At 40.0% G+C, this 20,110-nt stretch overlaps 1 protein-coding gene and 1 non-coding gene across 2 annotated transcripts in view; one reads left to right on the plus strand and one right to left on the minus strand.

Moving 5' to 3' along the window:
* The window catches only part of LOC136872205 (paramyosin), a 294,381-nt gene extending 288,186 nt beyond the window's left edge, over window positions 1-6,195 (plus strand). The window contains exon 8 of the mRNA XM_067146038.2: window positions 5,796-6,195. Coding sequence (XP_067002139.2) covers window positions 5,796-6,195 — 400 coding nt within the window. The remainder of the gene's footprint in view (window positions 1-5,795) is intronic.
* On the minus strand, window positions 2,220-2,296 carry TRNAL-CAA (transfer RNA leucine (anticodon CAA)). Its single transcript has one exon. It is a non-coding gene; the product is annotated as a tRNA-Leu (tRNA).
* Window positions 6,196-20,110: the final 13,915 nt, after the last annotated feature.

Below are 20,110 nucleotides of genomic sequence, written 5' to 3' on the forward strand. Positions count from 1 at the left end.
GATAAAAGAGTAGCGTTACAAAAATATTGCAAAGTTTGGGCTGGGAAGACTTGGGAGAAAGGAGACGAGCTGCTCGATTAATTGGTATGTTCCAAGCTGTCAGTGGAGAGATGGAGTGGGAGGACATCAGTAGACGAGTAAGTTTGAGTGGTGTCTTTAAAAGTAGGAAAGATCACAATATGAAGATAAAGTTGGAACTGAAGAGGACAAATTGGGGCAAATATTCGTTCATAGGAAGGGGAGTTAGGGATTGGAATAACTTACCAAGAGAGATGTTCAATAATTTTCCAATTTCTTTGCGATCATTTAAGAAAAGGCTAGGAAAACAACAGATAGGGAATCTGCCACCTGGGCGACTGCCCTAAATGCAGATCAGGATCAGTCAGTCGGTCGATTTGTTCTGGGTGATTTCCGATAAAAGAGTAGCGTTACAAAAATGTTGCAAAGTTTGGACTGGGAAGACTTGGGAGAAAGGAGACAAGCTGACGAGTCGGTCGGTTGGTCGAACCTTTATGGACAGTAATGATCGGTTTTGATAGTGATAAATCATACTGTAATCTATCAGCTTCATTGTCCATATTAATAGTTTGACCACACAAGTATGAAGGACGAGAGTTATCCACCTAATCAATACTCTATTATACAAAGTGTCAAATAATTTAAATTACATTAAAAAACAGTACCGGTTTCGACCTGTTAAATAGGTCATCGTCAGGTGTTGATGAACCTGCTTATTCAATAGCTACTGTACAGAATAAAACATTACTGAGAGAAAACAAGAATGCCACTATTCTAATAAAATGCAGTGCTTAATGTCTAAATATATACATATGGTACACTTTTTGAAGTTAAAAGGCTTTAACTTCCTGGAGTCCCATGAATGCCACATATTCAAAAAAATAATTATGCTATAATGTTAAAAAATAGGAAACAATTCTTAAAGTTTATAGAGACACTGAAATCATTGTGTCAAGTTCAAATCTTATGCTGCAATGCCAGCATTATGTCCAACGGTTATGCAGGGTAGATACAAATGTGCATTGTTGGACCACAAATATGCGGGGAAAGTTATGTTCAGTAGAATATTAGGTTCTGTACTTGTTTTACAGGCACTACGCTCTTCTCAGTCCATGTCATTGCTGATAAACATACTAATTTATACTAAGACATCTTGTTGAGGCATAAGTTGCTATGTATGACGTATTGAATCCCCTCTTCGTACTTGTATTCCACCCAGGTAAAGACAAAAAATCTGAGAAATAAGAAAAGGAAGGTAGAAATTAGAATAATAAATAGAGAGTGCCTACTAAATGGGTTTTGAACTATTGTGTGTGTGTTATTTACGTGCGAGCTGGATATGTCATTGAGCATGGTCGGGAGCTTGCTGCAAGCTCTTGCGTGTACGTCGTGACACTACACTATGTCTTTCATTGCTTAAACTATTTTATTCAACCAGCCTTAAAATTCTATTGATTGTATGTACAGTTTTTAAGACCAGTGTGTTGTTACATTGTTTATTTTTTCGATACATTTGTATAATTTGCTTCATGGCTGATGATGACCTATGATTTAGGTCAAAACTAGTCCCTGAATGATAATATGAATGTATACCATATATAATTTGTATTGAAAAGGTGGATCTTAAATATAAAATATTTAACTACTATTGTAATTGATCACCTGGAAAGCTATCATATCATCATCAATCCCCCCTTTCCAGCTGACACCAGGTGGGGCCAAATATGGTTCCTCTCCACTTCATCCTGTCTCTCCACCATTCATCATCCAACACTGTGTACCAGTCCAGGTTCCATTGTCCTATGCTGCTCTTAACAGAGTCCATCCATCATAATCTTGGTCTTCCTCATCCTCTCTTCCCTGTCATCGATCTTTGCAGTGTTTGCTTTGGCAGTCTTTCTTATTTCATCCGCTTGACATGTCTAAACCATTCAATCTGTTCTGTTCCTTTTTATCGTTTAGTTTTTGCACATTTAGCTCTTTTTGTATGTCTTAACACATTCACGACCATCATCTGAGCGGGCTATTTAAAGGGCTGGCCCAGCTATTCCATCTGTTAGTGGCAGAGCAAACAACAACGAATTCTGAATATTGAATTTTCACGACCGCATTGTAATCGAAGCAAACTATCAACGTATTAGGTCGTGTTACGTACATGTAGTATGTGTTGAAGAGATGTTAAGTACAGAACAAAAATGGCCAGCCGGACACCAGTGGGATCCGAACCCACAACCTCCCGATTTTGCGTCGGTTGCTCTACCAATTGAGCTATGGTGGCCTAGGCCATCTTTGTTCTGTTTGAAAGGATCTGATCTACAGGTCTGGCACTGCTGCTAGCACACTGTAGAGTGCGTTTAAGTCGCCCGTTGTGGGGCATGTCAATGAATATTGAATTTTCACTACTGCATTGTAATCGAAACAGACTTTCAACGTATTAGGTCGTGTTACGTACATGTAGTACGTGTTGAAGAGATGTTAAGTACAGAACAAAAATGGCCAGCCGGATCCCACTGGTGCGAAGGGGAAGAACTTTATTTGAAGACATTTTGTATTCATAAGTTTGTTCTTTACTAAATTTCGTTATTTCATTTGTGGGTTGGCAATATAAATCTTTTTCTTTCCGCTGGTTTTGAACTTAGCCAATCCAGAATTTCTGTAATTAATTTTTGACCAATCTTGTCTTTCTTCTTCGATTTTGTGTGTAACTGTGTACTGTAGCCAATAAACGCCTGTGGGTGTGTCTTAATTATTCATGAAAGGTCTTGAATCTTCCCCGAGGGTATAAAAACTGCTGATTTTCTTGTCTCTGGGCCACTTCATCAACTTCTAACCTAGTGTATGGACATGTAGCAGGAGGCGGGAAGCACCCCTTTCATCAGGCAGCAGCTCTTCAATAAGGTAATGGCCATTTAACATCTTTATTTCTTGCTAGCTCAGCAGTTTAACCCTCGGGAAAGGTACGAATCCCCATTACAATGTAAACTCTTTCTGACATGTAAGTTTTCTTTGCCGCTTGATGTAAAAAACTTCATTAAAATCTGTATCTGCAATTCGGGGATAGAGAGTGCTTTACCCTCTCGAGCTCCCCTTCATATTGGTTTGAGGTGACTACGTTTTGTAACTGGTTTTCTTCCTTTCTGTACTGTCTTAAAATGTTCTTATACAAGTCACCTCCATAGTTTGGGAATAGCCCCTGTTTCATCGGCCTAGTGCCTCTTAGGTCTTAAAAGGTTTCATGTAGGAGTGCAAGTACACGCCTTCATTCTACTTGGTGTTGTGGGCCATTTACTTAACCTGTTCTTTTCTGCTAAGGCCCAGTAGGTTGGGTACAGGATACCCCCGTTTCCTTGTAAGTTGTGCCTTGAGGGCAATTAATGCTAAATTCTGTTGTGGCCTTTGATAGGCTCAGAAAATTGGGAGCGGGTCAGCTCTTTTATTTGTGGTAAAAGTGCCTCAGAGAGGCTTGATATTCAAAGTTGGGAGTAAGTGCTCCATGTATGGAGGGGATTTCTGCCCTTTGGTAAATATGTGGTTGTGAGCTGAGAACTCAGAAATTGCAAAAATTGGGGCTTGAAGCCCAGATTGTGAACTTGTCTCTAAATCTTGGCTTTCCTGGTCTTGTATCTGATTGTCGGTTATTTGTTGACTTGTTGTTATTCGTTAAATTTTGAAATTCTATGTGAAAATTGTTAAGTTTTGCTCTTTTCGAAAATATAACCTTTAATGCAATTTTAATTTATATCTCAGCCTTGTAGTTAGACCCATCAATCAATCAATCAGTCAATCAATCAATCAATCAATCAATCAATCAATCAATCAATCAATCAATCAATCAATCAATCAATACTGATCTGCATTTAGGGCAGTCGCCCAGGTGGCAGATTCCCTATTTGTTGTTTTCCTAGCCTTTTCCTAAATGATTTCAAAGAAATTGGAAATTTGTTGAACATCTCTCTTGGTAAGTTATTCCAATCCCTAACTCCCCTTCCTATAAATGAATATTTGCCCCAGTTTGTCCTCTTGAATTCCAACTTTATCTTCATATTGTGATCTTTCCTACTTTTATAAACGCCATTCAAACTTATTTGTCTACTAATGTCATTCCACGCCATCTCTCCGCTGACAGCCTGGAACATACCACTTAGTCAAGCAGCTCTTCTTCTTTCTCTCAATTCTTCCCAACCCAAACATTGCAACATTTTTGTAACGCTGGGTACCAACTGATGAGCCCACCCTAGCACACGAGGGCGGGGCGCTGGCGGCCGGGAATGAGCTGGCTGGAAAATTTATAATGTCCAATAACGGACCATTTATATTGGTATTACGCTACTCTTTTGTCGGAAATCGCCCAGAACAAATCGAGCTGCTTTTCTTTGGATTTTTTCCAGTTCTTGAATCAGGTAATCCTGGTGAGGGTCCCATACACTGGAACCATACTCTAGTTGGGGTCTTACCAGCGACTTATATGCACTCTCCTTTACATCCTTACTACAACCCCTAAACACCCTCATAACCATGTGCAGAGATCTATACCCTTTATTTACAATCCCATTTATGTGATTACCCCAATGAAGATCTTTCCTTATATTAACACCTAGATACTTACAATGATCCCCGGCACTTTCTTTCACCTCTGCCGATCCACTAAACCATGGTAACAGTTACCATAATTAATTACTGTTTAATTACACTTTGGCTTCAAAGTCAATTAGGAATCTAATTATGAACTAACTCTATCACATTTCATGTGTAATGCACAGTCATGTATAATGACAATCATTTAGACCAATGTTAATTTAAAATTATACAGTAAATGCTGGAAATTGTAAACAAAATGAGAATTACTATAAATCTAAAAATGATAAATGTTATTTGCTTTACATCCCACTAACTACATTTTATGGTTTATGGAGACGCCAAGGTGCCAGAATTTTGTCACGCAGGAGTTCTTTAACATGCCAGTAAACCAACCGACATGAGGCTGACGTATTTGAGCATCTTCAAACACCACCGGACTAAGCCAGAATCGAACCTGCCAAGTTGGGGTCAGAAGGCCAGTGCCTCAACCGTCTGAGCCACTCAGCCCGGCTAATTTAAATCTATACCATTAATTTGTAACATAGCATTCATTATTGTCCAATCATATAATTTAGGATACTGGAAGCCTTAACATGAATGTTTTAAATGTTGACATCACAATTTTTAAAATTTAATCTCCAATTTATTTATTCATCTTTTCAAATAGAGTTTTATCTTTCCTTTTCACTTTATTCAATTTGTTATTTTTGTGAGTAAATAATACACAACATAGGAAACCAGTCCGTTTTGTTTGGTAGACTTAGCTGTAGTTAGGACCCTTCTTGCACTCACAAAGTTGACGTCAGACGCACTGCAACCCTGAGAAGAGAGGACCCATTTCGTAAGTATAGAAGAGAGACAAATTAACATCTACAAAGCACATCTCATACCGTAAGTATGTAAAAGGGTGCAATATGTTCTAAGAGCTTTGCTCAAAAGTTTCCAGATGTGGAACTAGTAGTTATGGATGGATCTAAGACTGATGAGAATGTTGCACATTCTTACGCAAACTGTGCCACTTCCTTCAGTGTACAAACTTGCAATTGATAGGTCACCTATATGGCTCGCCTGTTAGCTGAGATCATACATTTTTGTTTAAACATGTTTGGAAACATTCAAATTGTAATATGTGTTATGTGTAAATATTACTTTTAAAGTGATGCTGCAAACATAATACCATATTCTACCTTTGTTCCCAGAATCTTGCAAGAAACTCTACAAGAAGAGAGGAAACATCATCAAGAAGTGAGAAAGATGACTGAAACTCCAGAACAGACTGTTTCAGAAGTGCATAAAATTATTGAGCCTCTTGAAGTCAGTCAGGCTGATGATGCAGTAAAAGAATTGAATTTTAAGAATCCTTACACTGTAAACAATTCTGAAATATTTCAGGCGGATGTCATTATGAAAGATGGGTTGAATTCCGAGACTCCTGGTGCAGTGGATAACAACTTTGAAACTTGTCTGAAACAACAAAACTTGTGTTCAATGGATATTACTCCCCAAGTAAATTCATCTGAGGTAAACGATACAATTGGTAACATGTCAATGATGTTAGATGATGTACTACCAATAGACAAAAATACACCCGTTGTATAAGAATGCTGTGTACTTCAGTACTTCATACAAAGAACCTCATGATTAAAGCAATCCTTTCAGCCACCTACTCCATTATTTTCTAAATCCCAGATCACTATTTAGCAAACTGCACTTCATATTAAGAATGCTGAAGGGATTTTACAGACCTCATAGTATGTGATAATTAAAACAAAATATATAGATGTTGATCAAAAGAAATTTAAATAATGTAAATTTGAAGCAGATTTCTCAAAATATGAGATTCCTAATTAGAACATATTTATCTTTATCAACTGATAATAATTGTTACGGGGATACCGTGGAACACAGAGGTGTAAGAAGGTGCGGGCATGAATGGGTGGACAGAAAAAAATCAAATCTTAATTTAAAACTCTAAAATTTGAAATTCTATTTCTTTCTTTTTTTCTGAATTCAAATCTACATGAACAACACTAAATAACAGTTGCATAGACAAAGGTGAGCTCGTCAGCTCTAGTAACAATGATGATTTGAAAACCCTAAAACAATCAGGAACACAATAATTTACAAAGTGAGCTTGAAGCTCCAAAGTTACAAATGTTAAAGAGCACCACTGCTCCATTCAATTAATCCTCTAGGAAACTACTCTCCAAACTTATTACAATCAAGCCTCTCCAAGGCACAATCTAAATTTTAACACTACATCAATACAAACAGTTTTCACTGTCTTACCCACTCGACAGTCTGAGTTACACTTAAATAGAAATAGTTAACTTTTAACACAGGCAAAAGGTGCCTATTCTACATATACTTAGTGAAAACAGAAAAGGTTTAAGTTATTGGCCGTAAATCAAAATGTTTGGAGGCGAACACTTGCACTCCTTTGAAAATACACTCTGTAACACTTAAAAACCCTATGTGGGTTTATGGCCTGAAGTTACAGAGGCTAAGAATATTCTACAGAGGAGACTAGATGGAGAAAAGTTAAGTTCCAAAAGAAGAGATAAGCTTTAGATGTTACAAAATCATAGTCACCCCAATACCAAGTTGTATGGGAATTAAAAGAGGGTTAACACGCTTTATTCCCTAAGTTCGAAAAACGTCCTTAGACTTGCTTAAGAATTTACATTGAAAAGATGACAGATTTACATTAAGAAAGAATTCTGAAACCTTTCCCTTAAGTCAGTTTTCTGAGACTATCATATGATTGAAAGATGTCTGCTGTTACCTTGAGCTGGTGGGCCTTCCGACGACGGGAAAGGCTCGCCCCCTGCCTCCACTACAAACACACTCTAAATCTCTTGACTGGAGCGATGGAAAGACCACACGGTTCAATATGTCCAAGCTTTTATAGCAAAGAGGAAGGTTCCAGAACGTTCTGGGCCAAATCCCTGTACTCACCCTCAATTTTGTTTGACTAATTTAAATAAATACCCAAAATTCCTGATTGGTTCATCAATTTTATGAATAAGGAAGGGATAACAGTGCTAGTACCCTTAGAACACCAAAACAACCTACAAACATTTCAGTTCAGTAAACCTAGAAACTACAAATTTCTTTGAAAATTAATTGTTCATCCTCCTAGCAGGTGGGGGGGCACATAAGTCGATAGTAGAGACATCTGAAGATAAAGTTCAAAACTTCTTCTGATAGATCACTGTTCGTATTACAGATGGCCTTCCAAAGGCGCTCAGTTTAAATATACGGAGTAGGTGCATCTCCGGTACAGACCTCCAACCCCTAAAGTTCACCTCACAGTTGATACAGTTTTGAAATTTAGAATTTTAAAAAATTTTGAATTGAGAGATCGAAATCAGAACATTTCTTGATGGAAATAATTCTTGAGGTAATTTATGAAGTCGTAGAAGTTATGCCGAAGGTTGACGGCAATAGCGGCCATCTCTACTAATGCCAGGGTGGGGTCCCTCAGACCCCTAAGTACCCTCAAATACCTCTCTCCTGCTACCTTGTGAGGAGTAGCCATGGTGATGATCACTACGGACCAAATATTGAAGTTCTGCACGACGATGAAGTGGGCGGTTGAGGTGCCGCATCCCAGCCATTACCACTAATGATGGTGCCCAAGTTCGCCGTTGAGAAGTAGAGTGGGTCAGAACGAGGTGGGTCCTTACCCCATGACGGCACCTCTTGGCAGATGTTGTGACACGGCCTCAGATGGCATTAGAGCACTGCAACAACAATTCCCGGGCAACAGTAACTGATTTTATGCAGAGAGTTTGTTTTTGGTTGGTGGTGCAAGTAAGGAGGACAAGTGCGTAAAATCCAGGCTCAGGCTTGGAGCCACTGGCAAGGTAATGGCAGCCGGGAACGGAAAGAGAAAAGAAATCTTACTGAGGGGAAGGTTTGTACTAAAGGTAGAAAACAAAATCTACATTATAGACTTTTCACTGTTAACGGGAGCAGAAGGCCCGCTCTCTCACACTTCAGATTCTAAGCTGCTAAGAAAAGAAATATAAACTTAGCAATGCCATCACTTGGTGACCCATACTGAAAAATACCGATTTCATACTGGTTTTGCTTGGGACATATGAACCCTAAAATTCCTCTCTGTGTCGGGGTTACTCACCAAGAGAGTGAATGGCGTTAAGAAATCCAGAATAATACATGGTCCATGAAATATGGAGGCAAGCTTGCCTGCAGGAATGAAACATTTTACCATGACTTGGTCCCAAACTTTAAATTGGTGGGTCTCCATCCTCGCCCCCTGTGGGTGGGGGCGGTAGAATAACACTCACGGTATCCCCTGCCTGTCGTAGGAGGCGACTAAAAGGGGCCTCAGGGGCTCTTAACTTTGGAGCGTGGATTGACGACAAAAGGGCCCCTAGCTGAGTCCTGGCATTGCTTCCACTTACTTGTGCCAGGCTCCTCACTTTCATCTATCCTATCTGACCTCCCTTGGTCAACTCTTGTTCTTTTCCGACCCCGACGGTATTACGTATGGAGGCCTAGGGAGTCTTTCATTTTCACGCCCTTCGTGGCCCTTGTCTTCCTTTGGCCGATACCTTCATTTTTCGAAGTGTCGGACCCCTTCCATTTTTTCTTTCTGATTAGTGTTATATAGAGGATGGTTGCCTAGTTATACTTCCTCTTAAAACTATAATCACCACCACCACCACTCTCCATCCTCGATCATATCTCTTTCTCATGAGAAGCTTTAAGGTTACCTTTGGCCTTTCTCCATAGATCCCTTATATTATCGGGGCAAATTGTCTCTGGCAAAAATCTCATTGTTTGACCATAAATTGGACAACGGAGTGTTAGGAACAGACTTAAACATGAGAGATGCAGGCGAAAACTTGTGTGACTTGTGAACCGCCGAGTTAAATACAAAAGATAACCAATGCAATGAAGTACCCTATCTAGAATGGTCTTCATGATGAAAAGTGATCAAAGCATGTCGAAGATTACGGTTAACACGCTCAGCTTGTGTGTAATAATCTGATGTTGTCACATAAGTGATGGATAGGTCAAAACAGAACTTGCAAAATAAATTATCAGAGACATTATCAGAGACTGTGTATTGACAAGGGCCAAAAGAAGCAAAAATGATATTAAGACAAGAAATGGTAGACTGAGCGGTGGCCAGCTTAGTCAGAAATAGCCACAAAAACCTTGTGAAACCATCTACAAGCACAAGGATGAATTTGTTCCTGTTCCCCTTAGATTGAATGAAGGGTCCGATGTAATCTATGTATAATCATGCCATAGGGCGAGACGCTTGATGAGATGACAATAGCCATAGCTTAGTGGACAACGTGGGCTTACTAAGCAAACAAGATTTACAAGCTTTAACCATTTCCCTAATTTCGTCGTCCATATTCTTCCAAATGAACATTTCTCTGATTCTTTCTCGAGTTTTGAAGTTGCCTAATCTGTCCCCCTAATGGGGTCTCATGGTAGTACTTGAAGATCATGGGCACAAGAATAGTTGGTACTACAGCTTTCATCTGTTGATCATGCCTCAGAGGGTAACACAGAAACCCATTCCTCAGAACAGAAGGCACAACATGTTCCCTAGAAGAAAGGGTTTCCATAACAGGAGCCAGAACTGCATCTTCCCATTGATATTTTTCAATGTCACGGAATAACATAAGGTCATTAGTCATAATGGCTGTTAACACAAGGAGGAGTGGAAATCGAAGGAGAGGAACATTCCTCTGGCTCAATGGAATCAACCTCGCCAGAAAACATACGGCTTGGTCCATCTGCGATCACATTCTCGGATCCCCGAATGTGTCGCACGTCAAACTGAAACGCCGAAATGCGGATAGCCCAACGGGCGATACCGATACGTCCTGTACGACGGGATCTAGCCCACACCCAGCTTAAAGCCTGATTATCGGTCTCTAATTCGAACTTAACATGTTCCAGATACAGGCGGAATTTTTCCAAGGCGAACAGAACCGCCAGTCCTTTTAACTCATAAATGGAGTACTTGGCTTCTTGAGCCGATAAGGTCCTATACGTATAGGCAATAGGCCATCTTCCGAGTTCAGTTTCTTGGAGAAGGGCAGCGGTGACTGCAAGTCTTCTAACGCAGCTTGCTGCAATGGCCCCCATTCGAACTTGCCAGTTTCTTACGAAGGTAGGTTTAGAGGCGCCGCCCTATTAGAAATGCATTTCCGGAAAAAAAATCACCATGCCGATGAATCCAGCAATTCCTTAACATCTTTAGGGGGCTTGATGTTATGAATTGCCTGCGTTCTGGTATGGTTGATTGAAACTCAATCAGGTGACACAATAGGCCCTAAGAAGGACATAGAAGACTTAGCAAGGGCTACCTTAGATAACTTTACTGTTAATCAGACCTTGCGGAGGCGATTTAAGACTTCCTTAAGATGAACTAAGTGTTCTTCAAAGGTTTCAGAGAAAATCACGACATCATCTAAATAATGGTACAGATGTTCGAATTTGATGACGGAGAAGACTATATCTAGCAGTTTAGTAAGAACAGCTGCGCCCTTGTGGAGCCCGAAAGGCACGCGATTGCATTCGTTCCAATTCGTTCGAAGTTCCAATCGGTAGCGAAAGCAGTCAGAGCTTGATTGTCGGTTTCTAATTCGAACTTAACATGTTCCAGATGCAGCCGGAATTCTTCCAAAGCGAACAGAACCGCTAATCCTTCTAACTCATAAATGGAGTACTTGGCTTCTTGAGCCGATAAAGTCCTAGATGCATATGCAATTGGCCACCTTCCGAGTTCAGTTTCTTGGAGAAGGGCAGCGGTGACTGCAGACGACGAGGCGTCTATCTGAACGATGAACTTCTTAGAGAAATCTGTCATAGCTAAGACTGGGGTGTTACAGAAAGATAACTTAAAGTCTTCGAGCGCAGCTTGCTGCGATGGCCCCCATCCGAACTTGCCCGTTTCTTACGAAGTAGGTTTAGGGGCGCCACCCTATCATCGAAATTAGGAATGCATTTCCGGAAGAAGTTCACCATGACGATGAATGTAGCAATTCCTTTAACATCGTTAGGAGTCTTAAAGTCACGAATTGCCTGCGTTCTGGTACATATATATCGTATGGTTGTACAAGTACACAAAAGTTTACAAATAATCAATTGGAAATATCCAAAATTTGACAACCATTCCAAAGCACATGTTGTCACCTGGTGTAGAGTCTTCAGACCACCGTCAAATGCACTAAGTGGGCACTCCTGAACAATGTGTTGTATGGTTTGGTCCTCCGATCCACAGTCACAGGCAGCAGATGTACGGAAACCCCATTTCTTTAAGGTGTGACCTCACCTCCCTTGACTCGTTCTAATGCGATTCAGCTTCGACCAGATTTGGCGTAGTAGTTGGAATCCCTATACTTTCTTTGTGGAATCTTCAACCAGGTGAGCATTGTTAGGTAGATGTTCATTCCAACGTTGTTGCCACTTGGAGGTCATGTCGAAAGAATCGATACCTTCTAAATCAACCCAGGGTGGCTTGCGTGATTTCATATGTGTTGTTGGTGGATCTTGCAGGGAAGCATAAAACGGAGAGTTCTTATGAGAGGTGATCTTCTTGAGCAAACTTACCTTAGCTGCTTTCCTCCTTAGATCTTGCGGAGCGATATTAGCTAGGACTGGTAGACATTGTGTGGGAGTAAATCTAACAGAACCAGTGATAACTCTCATGGTCTCATTGAATTGCACATCATTCTTAGTGGTATGAGCGCTGTTTTCCCATACAGGGGCACAATATTCACCAGAAGAATACACAAGAGCGAGTGCAGCAGAACGTAGAGTATTAGCGTCTGCACCCCAGCGCTTCCGGCAATCTTGCGGAGTAGATTCACTCTTAAACCAAGTTTTCTTCGATAACTTGATGCACTGTTGTTTGAATGCAAAGGACCGATCCGGAGTGATTCCAGGATATATTGGATTGTAGTTATGGGTTACTTCGATTTCGTAAAAAGTCACATGTAGCTTCCGTTAGGCTTCTGTATTATTTAGATGGTATGGAGCAACCTCAGTCTTGTTTGGATTGGATTGAAGTCTCCATTTGTGGAAGTAATCACTCAGTTTCACAAAATCACTAGTTAGGACATTCTCACAGTTCATGAAATCTTTACTCTGGATAATTAATGCTAGGTCGTCTGCATACTGGATTTTCATGGAATCTGTGCGAGGCATGTCATGGATATACAGGTTAAACAAAATGGGGACCAGAACTGATCCCTGAGTGAGGCCATTGTTTAGATTCCTCCACCTGCTAGCTTGCCCATTCAGGAACACCATAAGCGCTTGTCAGAAAGCATGTTGTTCATTAAAAGTACCAACTTTAGACATGGGAAGTTTTCAATAAATTTGGGCATCAAGCACCCCCTCCATACAGTGTCGTAAGCTGCTGTAAGATCCACGAAAACTGCAGCTGATTTTCGACCTCGTTGAAATCCAGCTTCTACTACAGTTGTCAATTTTAAGACCTGGTCGCAGCAACTCCGATATTTCCTAAAGCCACCTTGTTCGATCGGGATGATTTGATCAATGGCCGCTTGAATGTGATTTAGAATAAACCTTTCTAGTAGCTTATAGGTAATGCAGAGTAGTGACATCGGATGTCAGAGGAGACTCTATCTAGCAGTCTAGTAAGAACAGCTGCACCCATGGGGATCTCGAAAGACATGCGGTTGTATTCATACGAGTTCCAATCCATGGCGAAAGCCGTTAGATAATTCGATTCTTCTGCTAGAGGTATCTAGTTATATGCCTGATTAAGATCAAGGATGATAAAAACTTGGCCTTTCGAAACCATGAAAAACAAGAGTGAAGATTAGGAGGGGGCACAGATTGTAACACCACCTTACGGTTCAAAGCCCTGTAATCAATCACAGGCCTGAAGCCACCTTGGGGTTTCGGTACAAGAAAAATGGGCGATGAATACGCCGAGTTGGGGGGTCGAATGATACCATCCTTTAACATTTGATCGATGATTTCCTTAAGAGATTCCATTTTAGGTGGAGATAGCCTGTAAGGCGGAAACCTAACTGGAATAGAATATGTTAGCTCAATCTTATATTCAATAAGGTCAGTAAGGCCAAGTGTATCTGAAAATACATCAGGAAAGGACTGACACAACCTTCTAATACTTTCAGCCTGATCCTCAGGTAGATGCCTAAGATCTAACAACATCTCACTCTGGGTAGGCCAAATAGATGAACATGATACAGAATTATATTTCAAAAGGGGAATATGACGATTACTAGCTAACTTGAAGGTGCACGACTTGCTCTGAATGTCGAGCACAAGACCAGTATTAGACATGAATTCGTCCCCCAATATTACAGGGCTAGACAATTGTTTAGCAACAAACAACTTCGCTTTCCATGCAAACTTTGAAATGCTAATTTTAGCAAAAATGAACCCTAAAATTTCTAATTGAGAGGAGTTAGCCGAAACACATTTAACAGAAGAGGAATAATAGACGGGGAATTTACAACAGGTTTTTAATTTAGAATACCACTCTTCAAAAATAATGGAACTTACACTTCCTGAGTCTAATAGAGCCGTGACAGGTTCGTTATTTACTTCAATTTTCAAAAATGGCACGAATCCTGGGATATCTGCCGCAATTCTGAGGCATTCATTCTCTAGGACCTTCAAATGACAAGTTAGAAGAAATTTCACCCTTAACAGAATTTGTACTTGGTTTCACGGGGGCTGATCTTCGGGAAGGTGAACATGCTGACTTAGCCGATGATACTAGTCATTTTCTATTATCAGGTTTAGTGGAGGTAGCACCAGAATTGGAGCAAGATGGTGTGCTGTTAAGATTAGTGTAATTCTTGGCAAGGTGAGCAAAGGAGCCACATTTAAAGCAACCCTGAGAGGGACCAGTTCCGTTCCTATTTCCGCGCGATTTTATCAAGGGGCATTTGTTTCGAAGATGTTCAGTTGATCCACATGCATGACATTTGTGAGTGGGAAAGGTTCGGCGAGGTGGTGGCCGAGAACTGTTAGAAGACGGATGGGGCTCCTTGGCGACTCGTAATGTGTCAGCGTACCTTACTCCTTCGGCTGACACAACCATTACCTCTAATTCAGAGAAGGTTTGAGATCGAGATGCAGAACATAGGTATGACCTATAGGGCGTAGAAATGCATCCAACAATCGTCTGCACTATTTGATCTTCAAGAAGATAAAGAGCAAATACCCTGGTTTAATACTAATATCCTGAACAAAGCGGCAAAGTTTTCGTCCAACCGCTGTACTCTAAAATAGTACTTCTGGATTCATGACGACATGGCTCTAGCCGGAATGAAGTTAGCCAGTAGGTGGGCATAAAAGTCTTCTATAGATAATCGATTATCTATTGCTTTTACTATTTTGTCCGAGAGGACACCTACAGAATATGGGTAAATAATGTGAAGTATCTGGAATGATAGAGAGCAAACACTATAGCATGGTCTAGAAATTCCACTAAAAATCTTATGACTTCATTAGTTGAATGTAGTGAAAACTTGGAAATGTCTTTCAGCAACATAGGCAATGGATGAGGCAGACTACTGAAACCGGGTGACATAATCGGTGACGGCATAGGAGGTTGAGAAGGCTCAAACACTGCATAGTCAAAAAGAAAGGAGGGAGTTGTCTTGGATGAACCGACTCCGTTTCCGATGGGGCAGATGTTTGTTGAGTAACAGCAGCTTTCCGATTCTCAATAGCTTTACTAGGATCCTCTTCCGTAGATAAATTTTCCAGAGGAACTTGGTCGTTTTTAGGAGTAGCGGCCCCGGACAAAAGTTGACTAACCCTATTAGACATATCCGACAGGTGTTTCAATAGATTGCTAGTTTCCTTAGCATGATCCTCCTTCAATTTTAGAAACAATAGGTCCCTAGCCCTATTGTAGAAATGAAACAACCTCGCCCGAACCCTTTTAAGTTGGTTGGCAGATTAATCACTCACTTCAAAGAAACTAACTATAGAAGCTAGCTCGGTGGTATTGTCCGTGATAGTGGATAGAGCTTCATCAATTTCTTTCTCCCCAAATACTGGGATACAAACAGGAAGTTCTAAAGATTCTTTAAGTTTGGCAATATCTGCCACAACCGTGCCTCCAGATTGGACCTTCCTAATTAAAAACTCCTTGCGCAAGTACCCGGGAGCGAAGACTTCGCAAGGACCAGACATGCTGACAGAAAAATGGAACAATTTAGAAAATTTCCAGGAACCAAGAGCTCGGTGCGAATTCTACGTTTAGCCGTCAAAAGGGGCTATATCTAGACCCATTCAACCACGCTCTGCTACCACTTGTTCCGGGGTATTCTGTGGAACGCAGAGGTGAAAGAAGGTGCGGGCTTGAATTGGTCTACCTTTGACAGAATACTCATTTAAAACTTCGAAAATAAAGGTTATATTTATTTGATTTCTTTTCTGAGGTAAAAATTTTAACAATCAATTCGCTTTGCGAAAACAGGGTTACAGAACTACTTAGTTAGATCCGGTACAAAGTAGGTAACATCGAAAACATAGACATTACGAACCTGAGCTTCTCGCTCTTTAAACTGACAATTTAACAAGAGCATGAGGATCATTTCTACCATATTCAAGGAGAAAGACCCCCAATTTTCTTTTACAGGATATTAATATTCAAGAGCACTTCTGCTCCAAAATATTACATGTTACGACCTTCCAAAGGCACCCAGTTTACATTACAAGAAACAGCCTTATATTCTCTACAAATTCTACCAAGGAGACTACGCTCCCAAACTCTTACAGCCTTTAACTTTTACACTTGTGGTTAGGGCATCTTGCTCAATAAAACACTTTCAGGCCTATCTAGGCCCAACCTACATTTTACAAAATCATATTGATTGTCCTTTAAGATTACACAGTGGTATCAAAACCCATTCCACCGGGCCTTCGTGGAAAATAACAGGTTCTATTACTGGCCCAAAAATCAAAATGTACGTAGGCGAACACTTGCGCTCCTTGAAATCAAAGGTTAAAACCCTACTGGGGCTTGTGGCTTGATGATGCAGAGGCTAATCCCAAAGTACTGAGGTGAATAGATGGACAAGTTAATTCACAATTTACAAGTGAAAAACGGTTACAAAATCGTAGTCAACTTAAGATTAATTAAAGGGGAATTCGAGAGGGTAATGCACACTCTATCCCCGGTTTTCGGTTCCCCTCGAATCAGCTTGCGGAAATAACTACGGGGATGGAAAAATGGTGGCCATTACATTAGCTGATGATTTATGCCCGAGAGGAAGGTTCGAGAAGGCTCTGGATTAAAACCAGACACACCCTCTCATTTTTATTGGACAGTCGAAAAGTTACAAGGAGCCCATGATTGACAGAAAAATAAATACACAAAAAATTTGATTGGCCAGAATCCCAAGTTGGCGGGATAAGTAAGAAGTGATGACAACCTAGGAGTATCAAAAACAAAGAAAGTCAATTCAGGTCAGAAAACGTAGTTATTCCACTTTGCACCAGAGTGCATGACATCAGTTCTTAAGTAGATACATGTATGGAGAAAAGTCCCAATTTCTGTAAATAGTTGTTGTAAATTATAAGTGTTAGATAGCATTCTTCCAGGCGCTTCATTTAAATGCACGGGGTTGAGGTGTACTTCCCGGTGCAATTATTATTATTATTATTATTATTATTATTATTATTATTATTATTATTATTATTATTATTATTATTATTATTATTATTATTATTATTATTATTATTATTATTATTATTATTATTATTATTATTACGGAGATATCCGTGGTACTTAGAGGTGAAAGAAGGTACGGGCTGGAATAGGTCTCAACTACAAAATTAAAGTTAATTTAAAACTTTAACAAAGGTTATATTTTCAAAACTTAACAATGGTAACATAGAATTTTGAGCGTACAACAAATAACAACAGCTAAATCAGGTTCACAGCAACTTTACAATTCTGGGCTACAAGCCCCAAAGTCTAAGCTCCCAGCTCACACCCACAATTCAACAAAGGGCAGAAAACCCCTTCAGTACTTGGAGCTCTTGCTCCCACTTAACAATGTCAGGCCTCCTAGAGGCACTTTCCAAAATACCAGAAAGAGCTGACCTGCTCTCGTTTTTTACCAGCCTCATCAAAGGCCACAACAACCCTTACTCCTAACTGCCCTCAAGGCACACATACAGTGGAACAGGGGTATCTAATACCCAACCTACAGGGCCTTTGCATGAAGAAAACAAAACATCAGGATGAGTTACTGGCCCAAAGTACAGAAGGAACTGGAGGCGTGAACTTGCACTCCAAAATACACCTTTAAAACATAAGTGGCTCTAGGCCGGTACACAGGGGCTAATACCAAGCTAGGGAGGTGACACGTATGAGAACATTAATACATTAAAGAAGAGAAGAAACGGTTATTAAAACGTAGTCACCTCAGTTTCAAAATGAAGGGGAGTTCGAGAGGGTAAAGCACTCTCTATCCCCGCTTTACAGTGAAAGAAATTTGTAGATTTTACATAGACAGAAAGGAACTTACATTTTAACAAGATGGGTTACATATTAAAGGATTCGAACCCTCCCCGAGAGTTAAACTGCTGAGCTAGAAAGAAATAAAGATGTTAAAAGGCCATTACCTTGTAGAAGAACTGCTGCTAGAAGAAAGAGGCGCTTCCCGCCCCCTGCTACATATCCACACACTGAATTAGATGTTATTCTAGTGGCCCAGAGACAAGAAAATCAGCAGTTTTTATACCCTCGTGGAGAATTCGAGACCTTTCAAGAATGAGTAGACACACGCCCTCAATTTTATTGGGTCGCTAAAAGTTATACATCAACATCGAAGAAGAAAGACACTATTGGCCAAAAATTAATTAAAGAAAATCGGGATTGGCTGAGTTCAAAACTGGCGGACAGAAAGATTAATATTGCCAACCCGAAAGGTAAAAGAACAAAATTTAGTAAAGACTAAACTTAAGAATACAAAATGTCTTCAAGAGAGTTCATTCCATTGCGCCAGAGTGTATTACCATAGTTTTTTTTTTTTTTGGTAGAGACATCTGTTAGAGAATGTTCACACTTCTTCATCAATGAAAAACAAAAACGCTCAGTGACCTCTTCTGATAACTAGTAGAGTTAGTTCAGTGGTTAAAGTTCCGGGGTTCTCCAGTAGAGAAGTTTCAATTGGTGCAAGATTTGAACTTGCGTCGCGTAGAAGTGTACCGCCCGGTAAAATTATTATTATTATTATTATTATTATTATTATTATTATTATTATTATTATTATTATTATTATTATTATTATTATTATTATTATTATTATTATTATTCCGAGGTATCTGTTTAACAGCAGAGGTGAAAGAAGGTGCGGGCTGGAATAGGTCTCAACTACCAAATTATTAAAGTTAATTTAAAACTTTAACAAAGGTTATATTTTCTTTTCAAAATCAATAAATAACAAAGTATAACAGGTACCAAGTAGCAGATCAACAAATTAAGAAATTACAGATTACAGTTCGTTACAAGTTTTGGGCCTCGAGCCCCACAATTACAATTCTTGAGCTATGAGCACAACTTTACCAATGTACCCAGTTCACACAAAGGGGCAGAAAACCCCAGTCATGTCAAGGAGCACTTGCTCCCAATTACCATGTTAAGCTTCCTAGAGGCACGTTTCACACACAAGAAAGAGCAGATGCGCTCTCAAAGTCTTCAAGCCTATTTAAGAGGCCATAAACTGACTTTACACTAACTGCCCTCAAGGCACACATACAGTGAAACAGGGGTGTCTAATACCCAATCTACTGGGCCTTCGCAGGAAGGAAAACAAAACGGGTTAAGTAAATGGCCCAAAATACAAATAGAATGGAGGCGATAACTTGCACTCCTACACAAAGTTTTTGTCTAAAAACCTATGTGGCGCTAGGCTGATCATACAGGGGCTAATCCCAAGCTAGGGAGGTGACAGGTATGAGAAAACGTACTACATTAAAGAAGAGAAGAACGGTTATAAAAACGTAGTCACCTCCTTTTCAAAATGAAGGGGAGTTCGAGAGGGTGAATCACTCTCTATCCCCGCTTTACAGTTCAAGAAATAGAAGTTTTTACATAGACAGAAAAAGGGAATTACATTTTAAGGAAGATGGATTACATTTTAAAGGTTTCGAACCTTCTCCGAGAGTTAAACTGCTGAGCTAGCATGAAATAAAGATGTTAACAGGCCATTACCTTGTTGAAGAACTTCTGCTTGAAGAAAGAGGCGCTTCCCGCCCCCTGCTACATATTCACACACTAAGAGAGATGTTACTGAAGTGGCCCCGAGACCAGAAAATCAGCAGTTTTTATACCCTCGTGGAAAGTTCGAGACCTTTCATGAATGATAACAACCCGCCCACAAACTTTTATTGGATAACAGCAACAACTAAAACACAAGACGAGGAAGAAACACCTTATTGGTGGAAAATTAATTACAGAAATTCTTAATTGGCTACATTCAAAACAGGTGGA

The sequence above is a fragment of the Anabrus simplex genome, chromosome 4, assembly GCF_040414725.1.
Source record: "Anabrus simplex isolate iqAnaSimp1 chromosome 4, ASM4041472v1, whole genome shotgun sequence".
Lineage (NCBI taxonomy): Eukaryota > Metazoa > Arthropoda > Insecta > Orthoptera > Tettigoniidae > Anabrus > Anabrus simplex.